Raw genomic sequence first — 22,176 nt, 5'->3', positions numbered from 1 at the left:
GAACCTTGAGCAATTTTATGGGCCTGCCCAATTAGGACGCTCACATTCAGAAATGGCTCCTTTTTGCCAGATGCTGAAGATGAGATATTTCATTCTCATGTTCTCACACCATCGCAGTAACTGCCTTTTGCATGACTCCAGCCACAGAAGCATCGCGAATACGCTTGACTGCACATTTATATTGTGAAAGTGGAGTCTTGCTCCCTTGCTCCAAATGTACACATTCCCTTCGGAACAATAACTTGAGCTTTGCAACCAGACAGCTGCAATAATTTAGGCAATTTTAAGGAAATCTTGCTAGCACATTTCCACTGCCTTTCAGAACTGAAAAAGAGACCTTTAATGTCTCCAAATAGAACTGCGATTCGGTAGAATTTTGTGCCCAGACTTCTTAAGTAGTTATTTAAATGATAACTGCCTTGTTACATTACTTCAAGTATGTATCAGTAAATGTGGCCTTTAATATGAACCCTGATTGTGCTTTTAAGTTCTGCATGATGGATTATCTTGTATTCTGTAACCTAATATCACTGATGCTTATGTAGGGCACCACTGTAAATTAGATTTTCTTCATGTGAAATGATACACACTGCTTCATTGATAACATTTTATTACATTACAGAACATTGGAATAAAGAGAGACTGCGGTTTCGTGGTTAGCATAAATCATTAGGAAGCAGGATCCCGGCACTTCAGTTTTTGGCAGAATGATCTGACAACCTCAAATCTTGCTGTTGCTGAATAGCAGGCTCACATCTACCCTCTGCTATAGTTTCACTGATGGATGTACTCATGAAAAATCCCAAACAAAACCAAATCTTGCCTATGTAGAAAACTAGCTTGGTCAAATGAAGGCTAGGCACAGAAGCCCTGCGTAACATGCTCGCCTTTCATGGACTGGAGCTTTTGATGTAGAAGAGCATCCAAACATATCATTCCTCATCTGCCTCTCTAAGATGTCTATTGTTGGTGGGAATTGCATATCAGATTTATTTCTGTATGGGTGCAGATCAGCGGTGATGACTGAGCTGGACTGGCCACAATGGGGCAACTGCCACGTCACGTGGACCAGGGGGCAGCACTCAACAGTCGCAACGCTTGGAAAGCTGTTCTCCTTCTCCTAGAAGGCCTGGGGCATTTGCTGCTGCTCAGTATCTCCACGTAACACTGGACAGGCAATGAAAGGCTATGCAAACCCTGGGAAGGCTGGGCCCTGCACGGGTTCTCAAGGCTACCAAAGAGAACCTGGACCATCCCTTGGTGGAGCTTCTTCCCGGTCCCCATCTCTCCATTACGTAGCTCACCAGTTGACCTTCAGTCAGTCAAACTCTCTCAGCCTAACCCACCTTACAGGATTGTTGTGAGGATAAAATGCAGGGCAGGGGGGATCATATATGTGCTATCACCCCGAGCTGCTTCATGGAAGGATAGAATAAAGCACTTATAAATGCCTAAATAAATAGGGCGGACAAGGCATGCAAAGTACCATATTAATAACTCTCCTCTTTGAAGGGAATTTGCATCCTTCCTCCACAAGGACCTCCAGTGCCCACCAGGATCATCCTCTGTGCAATGGATCTATTACCTGCAGCTGGGGCAGGTCCACTGGTGCATCCTTGCCGAAAGCTCATGTATCAGGAGGTCCCCCCTCCCCATGCGCCTTTTATCCTCCTGATTCTTCTCAGCATCCTTTCCAGCCTTATTTTTCAGTTATTTCTGCATCAGCCTGCTAGCTGGAAACCTTGCCTGTAACCCAAGATTATAGGCCACATGTAATTCCAGGTTTGGCATGATGGTGATTTTGTAATTGCAATTAATACGTCTGGTGTTTCAAACTTAAATCGCAGTAGCAGGGAGGGGGGGAGGAGGGATCAGGGCTGGGGCCATGTGCACTGGGAGGCAATGGAAGCTTCCCTATGAGGAGAACAGCTTCCTTATGGGAAACAAGGGGGATTAAGGCCCTTTGCCTGGGCCATGGCCCCAATTCTGATCCAACCACCTATCCCGTGGCTGCTGTTTTTAAAAAGCTGGACATGCTAAGGGCAATCATGGCATTAATGTTGTGTCTAGCTTGTCCTTTACTTCATGCAGAACTCTGGTATTGTGCTGTGTGAAGGGGAGGAACACCCTACAAGACAACTGAAACTGTACATTGTAGAGAACGGGTGGTACGGGTGGACAAAGTCTTTGTCAATATGATGGGCTAGCCCTCCTTCGCCAGATTCAGAACTGGATCACACACCGCAACCCTCACTGGGCCACTCTAGAACAACTTCTGATTAATCCCAGATGCAAATCCAAATGGATTTGTAACAGTGTTGTGACATTCCTGAAGCCTCAAGATCCCTCATCCCTAGAGCTTTAAATTAGCATCGTGGGGTTTTCTAGTTCTTTGCTTAGGCTTAGCTCTGTCTGAATTGGGGCAAACGACAGAGTTAAAGCAAAATGCACATCCCATCCATCTGCAAAACTTTTGCTCTTCAAACTCTTTAACACCTGGACTCTGCAGGTAGTGACTGCGAGAATTCTTACACTTGCAACTGTCACAGGCTAAGCAAGGAAACTAGAACTTCAGCAACAGCAGTACAGTGTAAGAAAGCTTGTTTGGCATTATTGATCTCCTCAAGGAGGGTGGATATGGGCAGAAGCAGCCTGGGATCCCTGAAACCTAGTCTGAAAGGACAGTTTCAGCTGACTGCCACAAAGCCAGGAAATATTCAGGGCTGGTTATTGGGGATGGATGCTGAAAAAGGCCCAGCTCCTCATGTCTTTCCCAAGCTGGAGTCAGTGATAAGGAGATTCCTCCCCTGCCCTGTGGAATTTCCTCTTCCTGAATGGAAAGGCCCTCCTCACGGTACCTATTTCAAGGCAGAAGGTAGCAATGATGGAGACAGCCCCCACCCCCCCATCCCGATTCTGAAATGGCCCCCTGAATGATCTCCTTCCCTGGTGCCAATACTATCTTTTCTGTACCAAGTTAAGACCTTCTTCTCCCAGGCATTTGGCAGCACATGATAATGTTTTAATCACATTTTGAACTATTCTTATTGTTGATTGTTTAAAACTGTTTTCAGAAATGTATGTGTCATACGTTCCTATGCTTGTATGCATTTTTAAAGTTTTAACCTTTGGCCACTGTCCGAAAGCTTCAGCTATTGGGGCAATTTATTTATTTATTAGTTTTATATCCTACACCCCCTTTTTTTTAAAGAACTCAAAGGAGCTTATATCATTCTTCTTCTCCTTTCTAAGCCTTATCTCTGCAACAACAGCCCTGTGAGGTAGGTAGACCTGAGAGTCTGTGAATGGCTCAAGGTCATCCAATTGGCCCACGACTGAGGGGGGACTAGAATCCAGACTGAGTCCCAGTCCCATGCTCTTAACCACTACATCACGCGCAGTACAGTAATGTGACAGACATGAAATTAAAGAACCTATTTTATGGGCTGTTTCTCTTGAGGTTCCCCCTTTGATGTTTTCTTTAAGCAAGATGGATTCGGCTCTTACTCCCTTCCTGACTTCCTGCTCATCTCCTACAAAGTCACCAAAAACCAAAGCAATTTCATATGGCAGACTGCAGCTTAATACTGACTCAGATGTCACTGCAAACAGGGAGGAGGGGAGATGAGAGAGTAACACCATGAGAAATTAATGAGGCAGGCTCCAAGAAAACATGACTCAAAAGCACACACACCTGCCTACATGATATTTAGATGCAGATCAAAGAGAAGCCTGGATTGGAAATCGCAATCCAAGAGCCACTTTTGCACCTGGAAAGAGTTTCCTCCTCGCTGGACAACATGAAATACTCTGCAACACGGTACCAGCATTCCTGGGCTTGCATTTGCAAAACACAAGGAAGCAACAGGGCAGACTGCCATTGCTACATTGCTCTCCGGCTGAAGAGTCTGGGGCTTTAAGAATGCAGTGCAGAGCGTGTGTGTTGTGTGTAAAGATGGGCAAATGCCTTAGTTTTGCTTTCCTCTGCATTCTGTTTTTTAATCTTAAGATCTTTCCCAGATATGAAGAACTTTGTTAATTTCAGGATGTATTTATTACAAACAAACTGAAATGAAATTCTTACTCAGCTGCAGCAGCCAAAGTCAATTTGCATAGCTATTCCCAGCTTGGAAAGAGTTAAAATGGCCCAGCCTACCATGTGCTCCCATGTGCTACAGAGTCAATGAGCAAGCCAGACCAGGCATCTCCCGCTGCTCCTTCACACCACCGGTGTCTCAGCCAGGGTGAGAGGCCACAAGCAAGCAGCCTGCAGCACTGGCAGTGGGTTCCTCTGGGATGGGGTGTGAACTGTGGCTGCACTAGAGGCTGACCCTCAGGGAGGGCCAGGAGAAGCCCCTGGAGTGAGTTTCCCTGCATACCCCTCCAGATGGAAAGATGTGCCTTAGTCAGTCAGTCATACAGTCGGTGCTGCAGACTGTTGGGTGACTTGTTTCTTTTGTGGAAAGCGAGAAACCAACTGAAGACCCAGATGGTATCAGGAGACAATTTTCTTCCTCCCTTTTCCTCTTTGCCTCTGGAGGTACTTCCTTGTGATTGCCAAAGCAATTTAGTGCAAGCAAAATGGCCTGCGATGGGCAGCACAGCATTTTCAAATGGTCACGATAAGCCCAAGGAAACTGACAGATCCACGAGAAACCCAGTATATGAAACTGTCAGCATCACAGAGCATCCTCCAATTATCAGGGTGGGAACTTGGCATTCTCTTCCTTTCTCCCACCTTCTGTGCACAGGAGAGACTTTTGCATCTCTTTGAACTATCAGGAAATAGAAGCAGTGAGCCTGCTCATTTTGTTTCCAGAAAGGGTGCAGATTAATTTGTTGCAGTACTACTCTTCCTGAGCCTCCATTTTGAGAGGCAGTATAACCCAGAGGACAAACTACAGACGTACGGCTTTGCTTGAAGTATCTGAATCACCACTGCTGCCTGGAAACAAGGTTTTATTTGCACAAACAACTAGCTACCTTTAGAATATGCTCCTCTGATGCTTTTCCTTTCTCTTGCTGGGTCAGTTCACATACCACAACAGCTCACCATTGTCAATTGACCCCCAAGGAGCTAAAACACATGCAGGTGGTCATTATGTGTATACATTTTCTGACCAGGGATTATTGGAGTCTGTTATGTCGTGTGAGCCTGACGGGTGCAGGTGATTTGAGCGTTAAACACCCCTTGCATGACTCCACTGTGCCACAGACCCTGTGGGTTATGCAGGAGTTGTTTAGCCCTGAAATAACCCTCACTAGATGGGTCCATAGAACAGGACAAACCCTGCGGAGGGCTTGCATGGGCATCATGGTGTCTGGCAGGCATCACAGCTCAGGGGTAAATTAACCTACCCTCGACTGCTATTTCATGCGAACCAGCCCAATATAATCTGGACTAGCCAGAGCTTAAGTATGATTCAGTAGGGCTTTGTTTACATGTCTGTTCTTTTCAATTATTCTTACTCTCCAACCAAATAGCTTCTTCCATTCTTGTGAACCTCATTACAACCCTGTAAGTTGCCACCACAATCTCCAGTTAACAGGATTCTGGCTGAAAGACACCAAGGCCTTCTTTGTTGTGGCTTCCCGTTTTTTCCTGTGAATTTTTTCCCCAAATGGAATTTGGCTGATCTACACAATTGGATAATTTCGAGGGGGACTTAAAATAGGGGATGACTTTCTCATAGCCACCCAGCTGATCCAAGTGTAGCTTCCTACTTTACATTTTGGTGGTAGAGAATAGGCACTGATTGGAACACATGGACAAAAGCGAGGAATTGCAAAAGCGAGGAATGAAGGACGCACATTTAAGTCAGTGCTTTTCTTGGCGAGGGCCAGGAAAGGGCTGTTCCAGCTCCCATGTAGATTTCAAAGACTGATGCACAGATGCAACCTTCTCACATGCAAACGGGTCACATTCTGTGCTCACACTTGCCAGGGAAACGTGATGGCACCTACAAATGCCTGATACTGCAGCGGCATCAATGGAAGTGGAGGGCAGTCGTGGGAGTCGGGATCCCTGGAAGGGCTGCATGTGCTCTGCTCCTGCCAGTGCACCACAAGCAGCTCCCTCCAGTGGAGCCTTCCCCAATCCAGTACTCCCTGAATTTGCCAGGCCACATATACCGCAGTGGCTCAGACTGATGGGAAATGTAGTTTGGCACATTTGGAAGACAACTGGTTGAGGAAGCCTGATCTCCAAAATTGGAAGAGGTTTGACACCCCTGAAATAGGGGATGCCTTGGAATAGAGGACTGCCCTTCAAATAGAGAACTGCCCTCTATGATGTGGGAAATGGCCATCTGAGAGCTTGGGTGGGGATTTGGCTCCTGAATCCTACATTTGTAGCCTTGCTAATGCAGCAGAACCAAAGATCCCCGAGCTACAAAGAGTTGGAGGATGACCACTTGAACAAAAACAAACCTATTTTATTACAGCCTAAGAAAATGCAACAGCCCTAGATGGCTCGTTTGTTTTCATGCACGGTTGTTTGTAATCAATATGCCAATTGATTGCAACCAATGGTTTTCTCACCAGTTGTTGTCCTTTTGGTCCCCACCCTGCGTACTGAAGCTTTGCGTTGCTGACCTCAGGAGGGTACAGATTCTGAGGTTCCCTGTGAATTAAAAATAAAGAACAAACAACTGTAAACATGTGGGCTTTCAGAGCACATCCCTTCAAAATGCATTGCCAAAGTTCTACTTTTGCATCTTGGGGCACTTCCAGAGGTTTTTCCTGATAGTTTCCCTTTGAATGTCACCTCAACCCATGATCAACATGAACTTGCAAATGTGTTTTTCTTATTATCTTCTCTTTTCAAAAGCAATTTGCAGTGCAGCAAGATGCATCACGAGCAAAACCGGTGGAGAGAAGAAGAAAAAGAAGAAAGCTGTCATTTTAGAAGTGCAGCTCTGAAGAACCGACTGAGAAATGATGTCTGAGGCACAGGCCTTTGAGTCATGGCTGATGCCACTTTCTTGTCATTTGCCTTGATCCCATTTCATTAACAACAATTCAATTTTCAGTGCAAAATCCATCTGATTTTTTTCTGGTGCATGGATAGTTGATGCCAGCCTCCCTCGACCTAGCTGCCCTCAGGTGTGTGGCACTGCAGCTCCCATCATTCCCAGTCAGCATAGCTTACTTTGTGCTGCTAAATTCAGCGCTTTGTGATCACTAGAAAAGACTTGCCAAGCTCCCACCCTTTTCAAGAATTGCATCATCTACAGCTAATCCTACATGTATTTACTCAAAAGGTAAGCCCGTTGCATTGGATGGGACTCATCCGAGGTGCAAATGAAGTCATTCTTACTCCACAATGCTATTTACATCCTTAGAGAAAAGGCAGGTAAGGGGAGAACGGTGATGGAGGTGAACAGAATTATGCAGTGTGGGAAAAGTGGTACAGGAGACATTTTCTTCCAGCTTATCTTAGGAACCTGACTGGTGGGAGAATCAGGAAGGGAAAAGGAAGGACCTCTTTGCACAGACCATAAGCTGTGGAATTCATGAGATACAGGGATGGCCACCAGGTTCAGCATGGCTACCTTTCTTCCCACAAAATGACTCTTTCAGCAAGGGGCTTCATTTTGCTCAGACAATGCGATCACAAAAGGCCCAAAGATCCTACTTCCTTTCCATATAAACGGATTATGACTTCAGACTCGTAAGCAATGCTTCAGAGGAACAAATGCAGCACCCAGAATCCACAGCCCCAGTTGGAAGCCATCATCCATGGCTTGCAAGAGTCAGGCCTTGCCAGCGCTTTTGCCGCATCGTCTTTCAGAAGGGTGAGATTTTGTTACAACGAGAACCTGCAGCAGAAACCTGCTTTGATAACAGATAAGGGGTAACATAATACAGAGAAAGAAGTCTGCCTTTGTTCCTTTTCTGTGGAAGTTCTGCCATATTAAAAAGCAAAGAGGCTCTGCCACACACACACTTTGTAATCCATTTTAAAAGATGAAAAATGAGCCTAGTTATTGATCTACCTTCTGGTTATCTTCTGATGCCTACAGGTAAAGCAAGCCCACAAAACATGTCTAATTTGCTCCCCAAAGCCTACAGTGCCTTTGCAAACAGTAACCGCTGAGAAAGAAGCAACATTCCCTGCATTTTACAGTGACGGCCCACAATCACTGCAAGTAACAATGGATTACTGCTTTTTTAATGTAGCATAATATCTGTTCCACATATGGCAAGTTATATAAGTTGGAAAGCCCGGGGGCAAAAACATTGCTTTTAATGGAGTTGAAAGTTGGTGGGTAAAGAAGTGAGGTTTCTCATGAGGTGCACAGACATTCCTTCTGCCGTTGTCAGGCCAGTCTCTGGAGACCCTTTGACCAGGTTGGTGGTAGGACAGGTGCGCACAACAGGGGCAATTAAGGGTTTGCAGTACCATTCCCAATGCCTGGAGGAATATTCGCTGCCTGATCGGCTAACGAGACATTCTCCCAAGAGCCTCCCACTCCTACTGCTTCTTGGTATTTGCCAACCCAGGCTTGGAGAAAGGAATCACACGTTCATACATACTGTATATACCAGCATATAAGGCGATTTGTGTATAAGGTCGGTGTTTCAGGTTGTTTTTCTGGCATTTGTTGTATCTTGTGAGTATACGATGACCCCCAAGTCTTGCTTCAAGGGGCATCTTATATGCCAGTATATACAGGTATTTGTTAGCCAGAAGCTTCTAAACTCTCACGACATCATGTCATTCTAGCTAATAGCCATGTTCCCTCTCCAATTTCATATGAGAAAGTTATGTGAAGTTAGCGACATACAGGCATGTGAGGGGGCGTCACATGGAGGTGGGTGGAGACCTGTTCTCCCCTGCAGAGGAAGGCAGGACGTGCTCCAACGGAGCAAAGCTCAGGGAACCAAGGTTCTCTTTAGATGCCAGGAAGAACTTCCTGACAGTTAGGACCCTGAGGGTATGGAAAGGGCTTCCACAAGAGGTCGCTGAGGTTCCATTAGTGCAGGTGTTCAAGGATAGGCCGGACATGCTCATGGTGGGCATGTCGTGAGCAGAGCCGGCTGGAGCTGGGGGTCAGACTAGATGGCCCAGGAGGTCCCTTCTGGTTCGCTCTGTTTTTATGTTTCTATGGAGCTCAATGGAGGTCCATAAGAGGGCTGGCTGGCTAGGGTCAGTAGGGGAGGACAGCTGTCATCATTGCTGTGGAAGAATGTAGGGGTCTGGATGGCAGGGGGAGCCTGTGGGGGCAGCCCTGTCTCTCTCTATAGACAGCTGTGTGGGGAATGCTTCCCTTCCCACCTGCTGCAGCCGGCCCAGAATGGTGTGGTACCCCCATGAGGACAGGGTGGGCACCAGACTTGGAACCAGGCCTGTGGCCACCCACAAACGTCACAACACAATGTGATGTGGGACAAGCTCCCCTGAGCATCAGGTCTTGTTTTAAGCTATAGGTCATTCAAATTGAGAAAGAAGTAATTGTAATGCAGCTAGAAGATTTGACGTTGCTGAGAAGATGGTGCAAGCCTGGAGGAAGAATGAAGAAAAACCATGGTAGAGAAATTTTTTCAGCTGGTGCCTAAGACAACCCTCGATTTTTACTTTGCTATTTTTGGTTTTAAGGGTTGATTTGTATGTCAGTATATGGTGTTCTCAAAAGTAGGGCACAGTGTAAGTCTTACACTGCAAAGTGTGCTTTCCTTCTGTGCAGATCTGAGTATAAATCACAGCTCAGCCATAAACGAACTCAGTGGCAGGAGTATAAAGACAATTCACACTAACGAAAGGGCAGGCCAAGTGATCAAATCCCTGTTCACTAACAAGCTCCTGGCAGGGAAAGGAGAGAAAGTTGTTTGGATCACATTTTAATATTTTGCCCTTCTCAAAGTAATATGCAAACGGGGGCATAATTATTCTACAGATTTTACCTTCTTTGAATTTTGCAATGCTGTTCTCCCGTTAAAAAGCATATGCAAATTTAAACACTGGGGAAACTGTGTACAAAAAGTCATGTATCAATGAAGTTTTGCTTGCAGAAATGGGTATCTTGGGAAAATGCACATAACTTTTTATGCACCATAAATGTGTATGTGTATGAATTTTCATGCTGATTAAAATGAAAAAGAAATCACGACTTGATCTGGAAACGGGTCAGAATTAACTCACATGTGAAAAGATGCAAACATTGGAGAAAGCAAAGCAGACACATGCATTCATTGCTAAGTCCACCTGAGTTTTCCATCCAGCTTCTGCCACCCTTACAAAGAAAACACAACAGCCACCTTTATGCTTAGAAGGGACGGAATCAGACTGAACTCAGCTCTGAGTCCACCACTCCTGAGACATTCCAGGACATCCTGGAATAGCTTACAACTGAATAGCTTATAACAGAATAGTTTACAGCTGCATCTGGAAACAGGGATCTATGACTGATCCAAGGCAGCTGTTTATCCATTTGTTATATTTATATCCCACCTTTTTCCATTCAAGGAACTGAAGGCGGCTTACATAATTCTCCTCATCCTCTTGATCTTATCCTCACAACAACAACCCTGTGAGGTAGGCTGGGCTGAGAGTCTGTGGCTGGCCAAAGTCACCCAGTGGGCTCCATGGCTGAGTGGGGACTCGAACTTGGATCTCCTGAGTCCCAGTCCCGTGCTCTTAACCACTACACCATGCTCTCTCTATAGATAGCAAGAAATGGATCAGATACAAAAGAAATCAGCTCTGGTACACACACTTGTTGACATTTTTCTTTTGTCAACTGAAGAAGAAATTGGGCAAGTTTACTTCCTTAGATACGCAAGGATGAAAAAAGCACCACAGCTGAAAAAATCTGCCCTTCTAAAAAAGTGCAGGTGAAATTGTGTGTTCCATTTTATTTGCTAGGAAAGTGGTGAAACTGAAGCACTGAAGGTTCAATGAGCAGTATCATTTTTAAAAATCATATTTAAAATCCATAACTTAACCTCGGGACCTTGACTATGTAAAAAAAGGTTTCAGAAACTCATAGATACTCTCTGTCATGCCTGGCTCTTGCTGACCCTTTCTGTCTCCTCTCTTGGTTCTGACATTTGTATTAAGCACAACATCTTGGCTAAGGGCCCAATTTAGCTGAGAAAAGCACATCTTTCTTCTTTCTCTGGGCCTTTCCCTTGTGGTCTCATTTATACAGTACTGGCATGTAAACAAGGATTTTGGATGTGGTCTTCAAATGCCACTGTATCAGTCAAATTGCTTCCAAAAATTGCACCCATTTCTTTACGTTCAAGAGTGTTTCTTGCTTTCAATTTTTAACTACTCAACAAGGATCCATTTAATTAATTTTCACTGCACTTCTTTTCTGATGAGATATTTTGGCTTTAATTAATCTTGTCACTGTGTAAAAGGTACGAGTTCCAGAGATAATTTCCAGCCACACACAAGATGGGTTGACTTCCACATCTGGAAGCCGCTGGACAAAGAGCTGTCAAACGTGTGTTTGCCTTCTTTCTTCCATTTTCTTCACAGATAATAGTGGCCAGGAAATGAGGGAATGCCAAAACTGTGCCTGAGATAAATTTTGCTGCAGCGGGGGCCCACCATTTCCTTTTTAAAGGTTTGTTATTGGTTGGTATGGGCCAACAAGTCATCTCCAGCTTATGGCAACACTGAAATTAAAGGCCTCCAATCCAAGACTGCTCTTCTAAGTTCAAGGCTGTGGCTTCCATTATGGAGTCCACCCATCTCATATTTGGTCTTCCTTTTCTTCTTCTGCCTGCCACTTTCCTTGGCGTGGTTGTCTTCTCCAGTGCCTTCTCATAATGTGTGCAAAATATGACAGACTCACCTTTGCCATTTGTGCTTCCAAGGAAAGCTCTGGCTTGATTTGATTCAGGACCCACATGCTCGTCTTTCTGTCAGCTCAGGGTATACAACTGGCCAACAGTTTATAACAACTGATAGGTGCTAATGGTTAAGAGTGTGGCGGCCACGTGTTCTGCTTCATGGGCACATTTCACTGTTTGATGCAATGCCAAGAGTTCTTGAAGAGCTACCTAACGGACGTCTGGTTTTAATAGAAAGAAGAAGGGAAGGGAAGGGAAAGCGAGGAGCCCAAAGCTGTCCATCAGCAGATGGCCTGAGCTCTCTTGTGCATTGAGGCTCAGGAGGCCTCAGTGGCACAAAGTGTCTTCTGCTGGCTTCAGGTGGTGGCCCAGCTGCACTTCTAACTGGACAGGGATCACCTGTGCTCCTGCAATGTCTCAGTGAGGTCACTGCAATGCAACGCACTCCACATGGGGCCCTTCAGGAACGGCGGTTGTGCAAATGTGGCAGCAGACTCATGAGTGGGCCCACTAGGTCAGAACAAACACCTGTCTTGCTACCACTGGCTGCCTATGTGCTTTTGAGCCTGCTCCAAAGTGCTGGTCTTAACCTATAAAGCCCGGTGTGGCTTGGGACCATGACAATCCTTGACAGAACAGTCCTTCCAACTATGTGGACACAGTCCTTAGTATCTCCAAATGCCACCTCCAAGAGAAGTTCAGCTGGTGGGAAAAAGGAGGAGGGCCTTTTCTGTGGTAGCCTCCAAAAGATGGAATGATCTCTCCACTGAGGCCTGCCTCGCAGCAACCTTTCTATCTTTTTGGCAATGGGTTAAGATTGTCTTCTGTCCCAAGGCACTGATGAAGCACAAATATCATGGTACTGTCCATGGTTTTAAGCAGGCCACCAGGATGAACTTATCTTACTTGCTTAAGTTACTGTTGTTTAGTGTTTTGTTGTTCTTCAGTTGCCAAGTCATGTCCAATTCTTCACAACCCCATGGACAACATTCCTCCAGGCGCTCCTGTCCTCTGTCATCTCCCAGAATCTACCCAACCCCTCACTCGCTGCTTCAGTGACCCCATCCAGCCACCTCAACCTCTGTCTGCCCCTTCTTTTGCCTTCAGTCGTCCCCATCATCTGGGTCTTCTCCAAATTGTCCTTTCTTTTCATTAAGTGGCCAAAATATTTTAGCTTCATTTTCAGTATCTGTCCTTCTAAGGAACAGTCAGAGTTGATTTCCTTTAGGATTGACCGATTTGATTTCTTTGCAGTCCATGGAACTCTCAAGAGTCTTCTCCAACACTACAATTCAGAAATGTCAATCCTTCGGTGCTCAGCCTTCCTTATGGTCCAGCTTTCACAGCCATACATTGCAACTGGGAAAACCATAGCTTTGACGATATGAACTTTTGTCAGCAGGGTGATGTCTCTGCTTTTTAGTACGCTGTCTAGATTTGCCGTAACTTTCCTCCCAAGGAGCAATCGTCATTAATTTATATTTAATGTTGCATTTTATCCATTATTTACACACATTTATACTGTTATTATACATGTTTTAATTTGTTAGTGCTATAATCGGTTTTTAATGTGTTTTATTATGTTTTAATATGTTTAATGTATTGTAAGCCACCTAGGAAGGCTTGGGCAGTTATAGGCAGCCTATAAATATGTGGATGGATAATTAAATTAAATTTTTTTTGTGGAAAGGCAGAATACAAAGCAAATGAAGGAAAAAATAAAGAAATAAAATAAATTCAGAGGGCTACACTTATTGCAATCTCTGCTGTGAACTCATTTTGACTGTGTAGAAACATGGCTGTACTTGGACATGAAGTGACCAAAGGCAGGCAAGATGTTGGGCCTTACAGAAGGACATGAATACAAGTGGGAGAAAACAATATGCTTCTCAAAGACAGCAAAGTTTTGTGCCAGAAGGAAAAAGGCCTTCTTAAAAGCGAAAGTTACATGGCTTGTTTATGTTTACTTCAACACTTGGAAATGAGAAAAAGCAACAGATGACAGATTCAGAAACACTTCCCAGGAGATGTAAAGAAGTACAAGGAAAAAGCCCCACACAGCAACAGAAAAGAAGGAAGAAAATGCACAGGGAACTTAAAAGTTTGCCAGAACAGACACTTAGGAAACATTGCAATACAGGTTGACAGTTGCGGGGAAGCTCCTTGTCAGGTATTATATTCTCAGTCTATCTTGAATGCTGATATAATACCTGCAATTATTTGTATGTGAAAAATAAAGACTGTCTTTCTTTTGTATTTACTTAGAAAAGACTCAAGCTCAAATTCCTGCTCAAGCACGCAACTCACTGAGAAGTCCTTGTAAAGTACAGGTCACTCTTAACCATCACAATTGCCTCAGATAATAGCAGGCTCGCTCCCTTGTTGTCATAATGCTATGTTACAGAAAGGCAGATTTGGAACCATCTTTGAACACGTACACCTGAGATAGCTCAATCACAGGAGAAGAGAAATTCACCCTGTTTCAGCTTAATTCAGAGGTTTAGTTTTTTATAACCATGTCACAGCAGAGATGCAACTGGAACTCGCTCTGGTGGTGGTGGCAAGCACTAAGTGTTATCACAACAGGAATCCTCCATGCAGTTGTGTTAGAAGCACACCTGGAACAGACCAGGGTTCCTCTGATTTCTGATGAGTTCTGGGCCCAGTCCAGAAACACATGAGAGGACATAGCCCAGGATATTTGCAGCTGCAATGAGGACATCGCTTGTGCCTGGAGTCCTCTGATGAACCATGTCTGGGTAAAATGGTGGCCTGCTTGGCACAGTGGAGATGGCATCACCTTCTACATGTCTACAACATAGGGCATGTTCACACTTTGTGTTTGCTTTCCTATGTGTACATATTAAGTTACCATTGAGACACATCGTCAGGGTCTCTGCTCTCCTGATTTTGTACGACTTTCCAGCTTTAACTGGGATTTGGATCAGAAAGCCCTTCAATTTGGAAGGGCCTTCAAATAGTCCAGGGTAGATGAGAGGAGGCCGAAAGGGTCTTTTCCAGAGCTGTCCAGTGTTGGCCTCCACGTCTTCCATCCTGCCAGCACGCAGGGGGACTAGAGAGAGCAGACTGCAGAACCTCCTCCAGGTGCTGCAGAGGCTGAGCAGAGATTGTTCTCGCTACATTAAAGTCTGTTCTGCTTTGCACCAGAACATTTTTGACCACATTGAATGGCTTTGCCCACCCGACCTCTGGATGAGCGTGGCAGTAGAAAGAATTTAAAGCTCCAGTCTTAAGCACCCTTGGCATTTAATCCAGTGGGACCTCCCTTTGAGGAAGCATGCGCAGAATTGGGCTGTAAAGCTCTTGGTGCAAATATCTGCTCACATAAGCGCTTTCTCTGCTGAAAAAAGGACTCCTTTGTCATCAGCCCTTTGAACTTGTGAACACTGCGAGAATGCAACTGTCGCAACATTGCCAGAGAGGGTGGCCACAAACTGGACATTTCGGGCAAGTCCATCTGCTGGGAAATGCACACTTGACTAGGTATCATGTAATTCAAAAACTTCTCATAGGACTATTGATGGAGTCTGTGTGAAAGGCAGAGTTGGTTATCTAACAGTCAGTTGAACTGGAAAATGAGTCTTCCAGAGGCAAAGTTTTAGACGATCACATTTTTATTTTTTAGCTGCAGGCTCCTTCGGGATCATTCTTGCTCGTGTCACGGTGTCCTTGTGTACCAGTCAAGCTGCACTCAAGCCGCGTACGGCATAGTTTTCTAAGGCATGTGCAAGCACACTTTGTAACTTGTAAATCTCAGAGCACAGCGGGAGTCGGTGTTTGTCCACTGGGGGATACCTTTAAGTGCTTGCAGTACCTAATCCTGGCTATAAAATGTGGGACTGCAAGGGTTGCAACGCTCTAGCAAGGGCTGGAGAACAGTGAGGGCCACAGCACTCCAGCCGCAGTGATGAGGAGACCCTGGTCAGGGCTGCTGGGTTGGCAGCAGAGATGAAGCATTCCCTCAACAAAGAGCAGGTTCTGCTTGCTGCCTCACTTTCCTCTTGTGCCTCTTCTAGAGCAGCTTCTGGCTCAGCTGTTAGAGCAGTATTTTATCTATTCTATTTTATTTATTCAAAGAGAAGGCAAGCAGCTGAAAAGTATCCAAATAATCCAATGACACACTTCGAGGGAAGGTGCTTCTACCTGGAATTAAGCTGAATACAGATCATGCAGATCCGTTGGCTTTGGCTGGCTTTGCAGTCATGGAATGGGAGATGACTGTGCGACGACGGATTGCCGTCTGCCCCAGCCCAAAGCTCCAGCCTGCAGGCACAGCTACATTAATGCAGTTTAGGTATGGGTTTGGGTTGCCTGATGAGCTTAGATAGGGTTCATCTAAAAGGGCTGCTTTGTGAGACTGGGTATTATGCAAGCATATGGATTTACCCACCAGCTGGAAGAAGAGGTCTCTAGTAGTACATTCTGGCTGGACAAGTCAAAGAAGTACTACCATTTCCTGAGAAACATTAATGAGCACGGAGCTAAAGATTCCTATGGGTCCTAAATAGGAATAAGTGATCTGTCAAGCTCCATTTCACTCAAGTTCTCATTTTTCAGCACTAAGCTCGTTCCATCCTGCTTCTGCAACTTGTGAATTATTATTTCATTAGTTCACACATAAATGTGTGTATATATACATATGTAAGTGCTTTTTAGAAATGCATATTTTAGTATGCATTTTTCAAATGTATGCATTTTGTGCATTTTGAAGGGATTCTCCCATTGAAGAAAGCATTTTTGTGTATCTTTCCTTTTGTGCACAATTTTTTTAAAAATATGCAGTTTGTTTTTCTGCTCTGTTTCAAATGTGTACATTCATATGGCATCACAACCTTCAGAAATGTATGGATTTTGATGGAAGACTTCCAGTTCATGCTTAAATTCAGAAAATTAACATTTCATGAGTTCAGAGTGGAATGCAAATACACTGACGTTCCTTCTGCTTTTTTCTTATTAATTTGCATCATTTATATAGTGCTCTGCATCTAAATAGATTCTGGAGTGGTGATCAATGATAAAACAAAACAACAGAATAAAACAGTACATTAAAATGGAATATTAATAAACTAGTCAGTCAAGGAAGGCTTCCTGAAATAAACCTATTTTCAGAAGTGCCAAAGACAGCACCATGTTGATACCTGTCTGACCTCCAGAGGCAGAAGGTTCCAACTTTCCCTGGGTGGGTGCCACATGGGCTACGGACTCATGAGCATCCCATCCAGTGGCTTCAGTGATTAGGCATGTTCTTCCTCATACCTAGTCCTAAACCTGCTGCCTTTAAAAAATTATTATTCAAAAGCACATCAGCAAATAAACCACTGAAAAGAGTACATGAAAAATGTATTCTGGGGAAAGCAGTAGGGACACCTAGATGCACAGCTATATATTCCAGCTGTCGCACAAAACCAAGAGAAGAGGTAATTGAGTAGAGAGAACAGTTTGTCACCTAGCACGGTTTGTTCCCCCTTCCTTTCTTGCACTTTTGTTCAGGAGACAGAACAAATTATATTCATTCAGGTGACAATCCTATCCATATTCTTTCAGCTGCAGCGCATATTCCAATTATGCCCCTACCCGGCCACAGGCTCTCACACACTGGTAACATCCGGGTGAGATTAGTGTAATGTGCTTTATGTGGGGCTGCCTTTGAAGACAGTCTAGAGACTTCGAATGGTTCAAGAATAGGGCACATGATTAGAATCTGGTGCTTGCCCCTGGGCCCATATAACTCCAATTTTGTATGAGCTACGCTGGTCCCTAGCTGGGGAACAAACTCACTTTATTGTTCTAAGATATAAAGCCCCCTTGGCTTAGGACCTGGCTACCTGAAGGACTGCCTAATCTCGTACACACTTCCCTGACCTTTAAGCTTTGGACAAGAGGCCCTTCTGAATGACCCATCCTTCAAGGAGGTGAGAGGGATGGTAAATAAGAAGGGCCTTTTCAGTGCCCCCCACCCCCCCGGTGGAACAGGCTTCCCAGAGAAGTCCACCTAGTGCCAATTCTGCTTTCATTTCTGCGCCAGGTGAAAACATTTCTCTACCCTTTTTAATAATTGATTTTGGATGTTTATTAATTGTATTGGGATTTTAGTAAGTAGTATGGCATCTGTCTCAATGTGTCATCTTTTAGAATGATCCTTGTTAAATTATTATTATTATTGCCAATTTGTTATTTATATTTTAATGATGGTTTTTAATGTTGTTGTGTATTTGCCGTTTTGCTTGTTGTACAACACCAGGCAAGTCTGTCTGAACTACATGGCCGCTTATAAATGAATAAATATTCAGACAAGAACCAGCATTGTGGGAATTCTTCCTGTCTAAACAGGCATCGAATTGCATCCTAAACAAATTATACTTCTCCCATCATTGGCCAGAGTACCTCTTCCTCACTTCCTCTTTCATTACCAGAACATTTTTTTTAAATGCTGAACTCTGATTAGGGCAGCCATGTGTCCTAATTACAGAGAACAGTCCTCTGTTTGAAAGTGTCCTCCACTGGACCTCTAGTGGAGATAACAGAATGAGGCCAGATAACAGCATCTTCATGTCATGACCTAAAGACAGCAGGCAGAGACCAAAGCCTTCACTGATAAGGACTCTGGGCAGGCATCAGAACTAGTTTCCAGTCCTCTGGAGTGAGGCCAGTGACTCCGACTCCCATGTCTTGTCTGCACAGCCCACTGGAGATGCTGCGACCCATAACTCTGAGCACTGCACTTCAGACTCCTCCAGTAGTGAACAGGGAAATATGGGAAGCAGCCACCAACGCCTCCAACCTTCTTTTCCTTGGAGAAGTCAATGCCTGTAGGAGAAGGGTTCTGCCTTTTCCACAGTTTAATGCCTGCAAGAGCAGGGTTTTGCTGCTGGAGTGGCTGGCCAGTTCTCCAGCCTAGGGTTCAAGGCCCTAAACCCTAACCTCAGTTCCAGATTTGAGTCCTTTGGCTTGCTACTCCAAGCCTCCTTGCTTGATTCATTGCCAGGGATGGATGATGGACTTCCCCATGGTGCCTGGCACCCAGCAGCTTTTGTATGTACAGCATGTGTTCAAAACGTGGTCCAAAAAGCAGTGTCCAGACTTTTGTCAGGGGCTGACAGACAGGAACATGCAATTCCTGTTGAAGATTTGGAGGGAGTGGATAGAGCCAGATGTACTGATGAGAACGCCTTTAATAGTCCTGACAGAGTTGTCAGAGATTTCCTTTGACAAGGACTTGACAGCTGATGTGTCTGGGAGCAAATGGTTAAATGACTGCTTTTTGACATGGGGAAATGGCCCTGGAACCTTGGAGAGGGTTGGAGAAGAAACCTTATCCTTATTCCCCTTTTGAACCAGGGGAAGGGGAAAACCAGTGGAGAATAATTTTGAAGGGGGCACAACAGTAATTTCTGAGAGGGACAGAGAAGCAGAGGATTATGCTTTGGTTGAAAGCATTTGGGGAGCTGCCCTTTTCCGGTTATATGCCAGATCTGGCTGCCTGTATTGAAGCTGTATTTCTATCAAGCTTCAACTAGCGTAATTATCCATAAACCCTGATCTTGCAACAAGCTAATCTTCTGTGTCCTCCTTCCAAAACAGACTTGGAGAACTTCCAGCCTGCAGGACGCATGTGAAAATTCCGCATTGTGCCTGCCTGAGTCTTGCCTCCAGTTAGTAGCGGGAAGAAACCACGGAGGGTTCACAGCCTTGATTGCTGCCATGGGCTTTCCACTCTATTTAATTCATGAGCCAGAACACAACGGTGAGGTTTGGGGTGACTGGAACCGTAAGCTCACTTGTTAGCATAGAAAACGGTGACCAAGAGAGCAAGAGTGCTTGATAACTTCTTCTGGACTTAAACTTCAGTCTGGAAACACAGACAGCAATCTCTCCCCTCTTTTTGTTCATCGTGTTATTTGCTACACCAGCCTTTCATTGTTTCATACTCTGATGGTTGCATATTCACACTCTGACCTGTGCAATCTGCCTCCCCATTAGCCAGGACAGGGAGAGAGCCTTTTTGATGGTGGCCGCTTACTTGTGAAGTTTCCCAAGGAAGATATCCACCTTGTTCTACCTCTGATACCAGGAAAATATTTCTTTTTTAAAAATCCTAGATTTTAAAACCTCTTGTGCTATTCCTGCACTTCAAACACACTCTGCTGTTTTCATTCTGAACTCTGCGGTGTTAATATTACCAGACTGGCTCTTATATCCTGTATATTACCATATTGTTGTAATAAAGAAGGTTTTGAGATGGTGGCCACTTGCAGGAGGCTGAATGGACTGCAAATGAGGGCTTTCAGATCACAGAGGTGGTGGTGAACTGTCGTGGTATTAGCCCTGTATTCATCTGGGCAGGAAGCATAACACTGCTATGCAGAAAGCATCAAGGATGAGTGAAATGGTCTTTTGGGTGCCTGCAAGAGGGTGGGAAGAAATTTGGAGAGGGGCTGGTGTCCTCTACCAAATGGGCTAGCATTTTATAATGGCACGATGAGAACATTGTGATGTGCCACATCACTGATAGAGATCGTTATCAATAAGGGGTTTTGCAATAGAAACGTAGAGACAGAGTGAGTCAGAAGAGGCCTCCTGGGACATCTAGTCTGACCCCTGGCTCCAGTCAGCTCCACTCATGACTTCCCTATCATGTCCATGTGTAATACCATGAGTATGTCTTATAAAACTTTCTGTCTGAATAACCTAATGTCGCCAGAGCTTTCCCAAATAAAAATGCAATGATAAGTGGGGAACTATTGCACAGAGAGGCATACAAATATTCTTCTCTTTCATCCCCCAACATAGATTTGGGACAGCTCAAAAGCGAAGTGATGCATCCACTAAATGTCAAGAGCAGAGGCATGTCGTGAGCGGAGCAGGCTGGAGCCGGGGGTCAGACTAGTTGTCCCAGAAGACCCCTTCTGACTTGCTCTATTTCTATGCTTCTAAATGTGGTGCTATGAAAACAAAAATCCCCTTTATTGATTCGAAGCATTTTGTGGGACTTGTGGACAGAGTTATACGAATGCAAGAGCCCACTAGATGGCATCCTAGTGTTGCCTGAAGTTCATTCACAACATTTTGGACATGGGGTGGGGGTGGAGGGAGGAGCAGAGAAAATGGACCCAGGTGCCCAGAGGGTTTGGTTTTGGCGCCGTTAATAAGCCTCTAATTTGAACATCTGCTGCTGAAAACACAGCCATTAATAGGTTGTCCCTTTGCAAAATTAGAATAATAAAGGGTGTTCTTCTGAATAATGTTGGTGCTTGAACCTGAAGGTTCCACTCAAATGGTTGGAAAAGCGATCAGCTGGAAAGCAACGAGACTGTTTGCGGATAGAAGCCCAGCCAGCCAAAGGGGACAAAGCTCTAAGCAGTGCCATGGGAAGCCGATATCCCTGGGTCTGAAGCGACCTACTTAAAATACAGAATGCATTATCTCAACCCATTTTTAACCATTCGACAAACTAAATCGAACTTTAAGGAACTGACACAACTTGGTCTGATTCTGGAGACAGAAGAGTCATTCTGGAGCATTTTAGTTAAGAACGTGTTAGTCTATTTCTGGTGTGTTTCAGTTTCTCTTATTCAGTCTGTTATAACCCATTTTGTAATTAAAAAAAATTAAAATGCCTTATTTCATATTTCTTTCTCACAGAGGGCATTTTTATATGCATTTTACTCTAAAGTAAGCACTTTTGTATACATTGGCAGTGCACAGCTTCACATGCATTTGTATAAAATTTTTGACCCAACAACTGCATTGCAAAATTGGAAGAAGTGCAAAAACTGATAGAAAGCAAGAAGAAGAAGCGCAAAGGGAGTGCAGAGCAGCTCAGTTTGTTTCAAAAGGAGGACTGAAGAAAATCCTCAGGCATTCCAAGCGCTCTACAGCGGCTGGCTTTGTTCGTGTGCCTTCGACTGGAGGAAGATGCACCAGGGATGAGAGAAGCCCCAGGTTCTTAATGTCTCCAGTTCAACCAGTGCCATGTTGAGATAGGCTCTTGGGATCCTCCAGACAGCATGACTCATGGGGAATGCTGGGAATTATAGACCGCTACCTGACCGAACGCTGCACTTTTAATTGGCTAATCCACTTGGCTGTGTTAGAGTGGCTTTTGGCTGGGTGGGCAATGCTGGGAGTCGGGAGGTGCACCGTAAAAGGATCAGCTGGTAGGAGGCAGGGCAGACTCGTGCCTGCCTGAGTTGCGAGGAAGTCAGAACAGACTATTCAGAACCAGGGGGTGGGATCATCTGGTCTGGTTCTTATGCTCTTGGGAACCAGCGGTAAGTTAGTTGGTGAAACAGTGCATGAGACGCACCAGCTCAGGTCCAAAACTGAGTAAATTTGGAGAAATAGGACGGC

At 44.7% G+C, this 22,176-nt stretch overlaps 1 protein-coding gene across 1 annotated transcript in view; it reads right to left on the bottom strand.

Moving 5' to 3' along the window:
- DPP6 (dipeptidyl peptidase like 6) overlaps nucleotides 1–22,176 on the bottom strand; it is a 372,651-nt gene that overhangs the window by 91,675 nt on the left and 258,800 nt on the right. Inside the window, exon 7 of the mRNA XM_044425269.1 lies at nucleotides 6,541–6,622. Within this exon, the coding sequence (XP_044281204.1) occupies nucleotides 6,541–6,622 (82 nt within the window). The remainder of the gene's footprint in view (nucleotides 1–6,540; nucleotides 6,623–22,176) is intronic.

Source organism: Varanus komodoensis, unplaced genomic scaffold, assembly GCF_004798865.1.
Source record: "Varanus komodoensis strain SLA01 unplaced genomic scaffold, ASM479886v1 scaffold15, whole genome shotgun sequence".
Classification (NCBI taxonomy): domain Eukaryota; kingdom Metazoa; phylum Chordata; class Lepidosauria; order Squamata; family Varanidae; genus Varanus; species Varanus komodoensis.
Note: the sequence above shows the minus strand (reverse complement) of the source record. Positions and strands in the feature narration are given on the sequence as shown.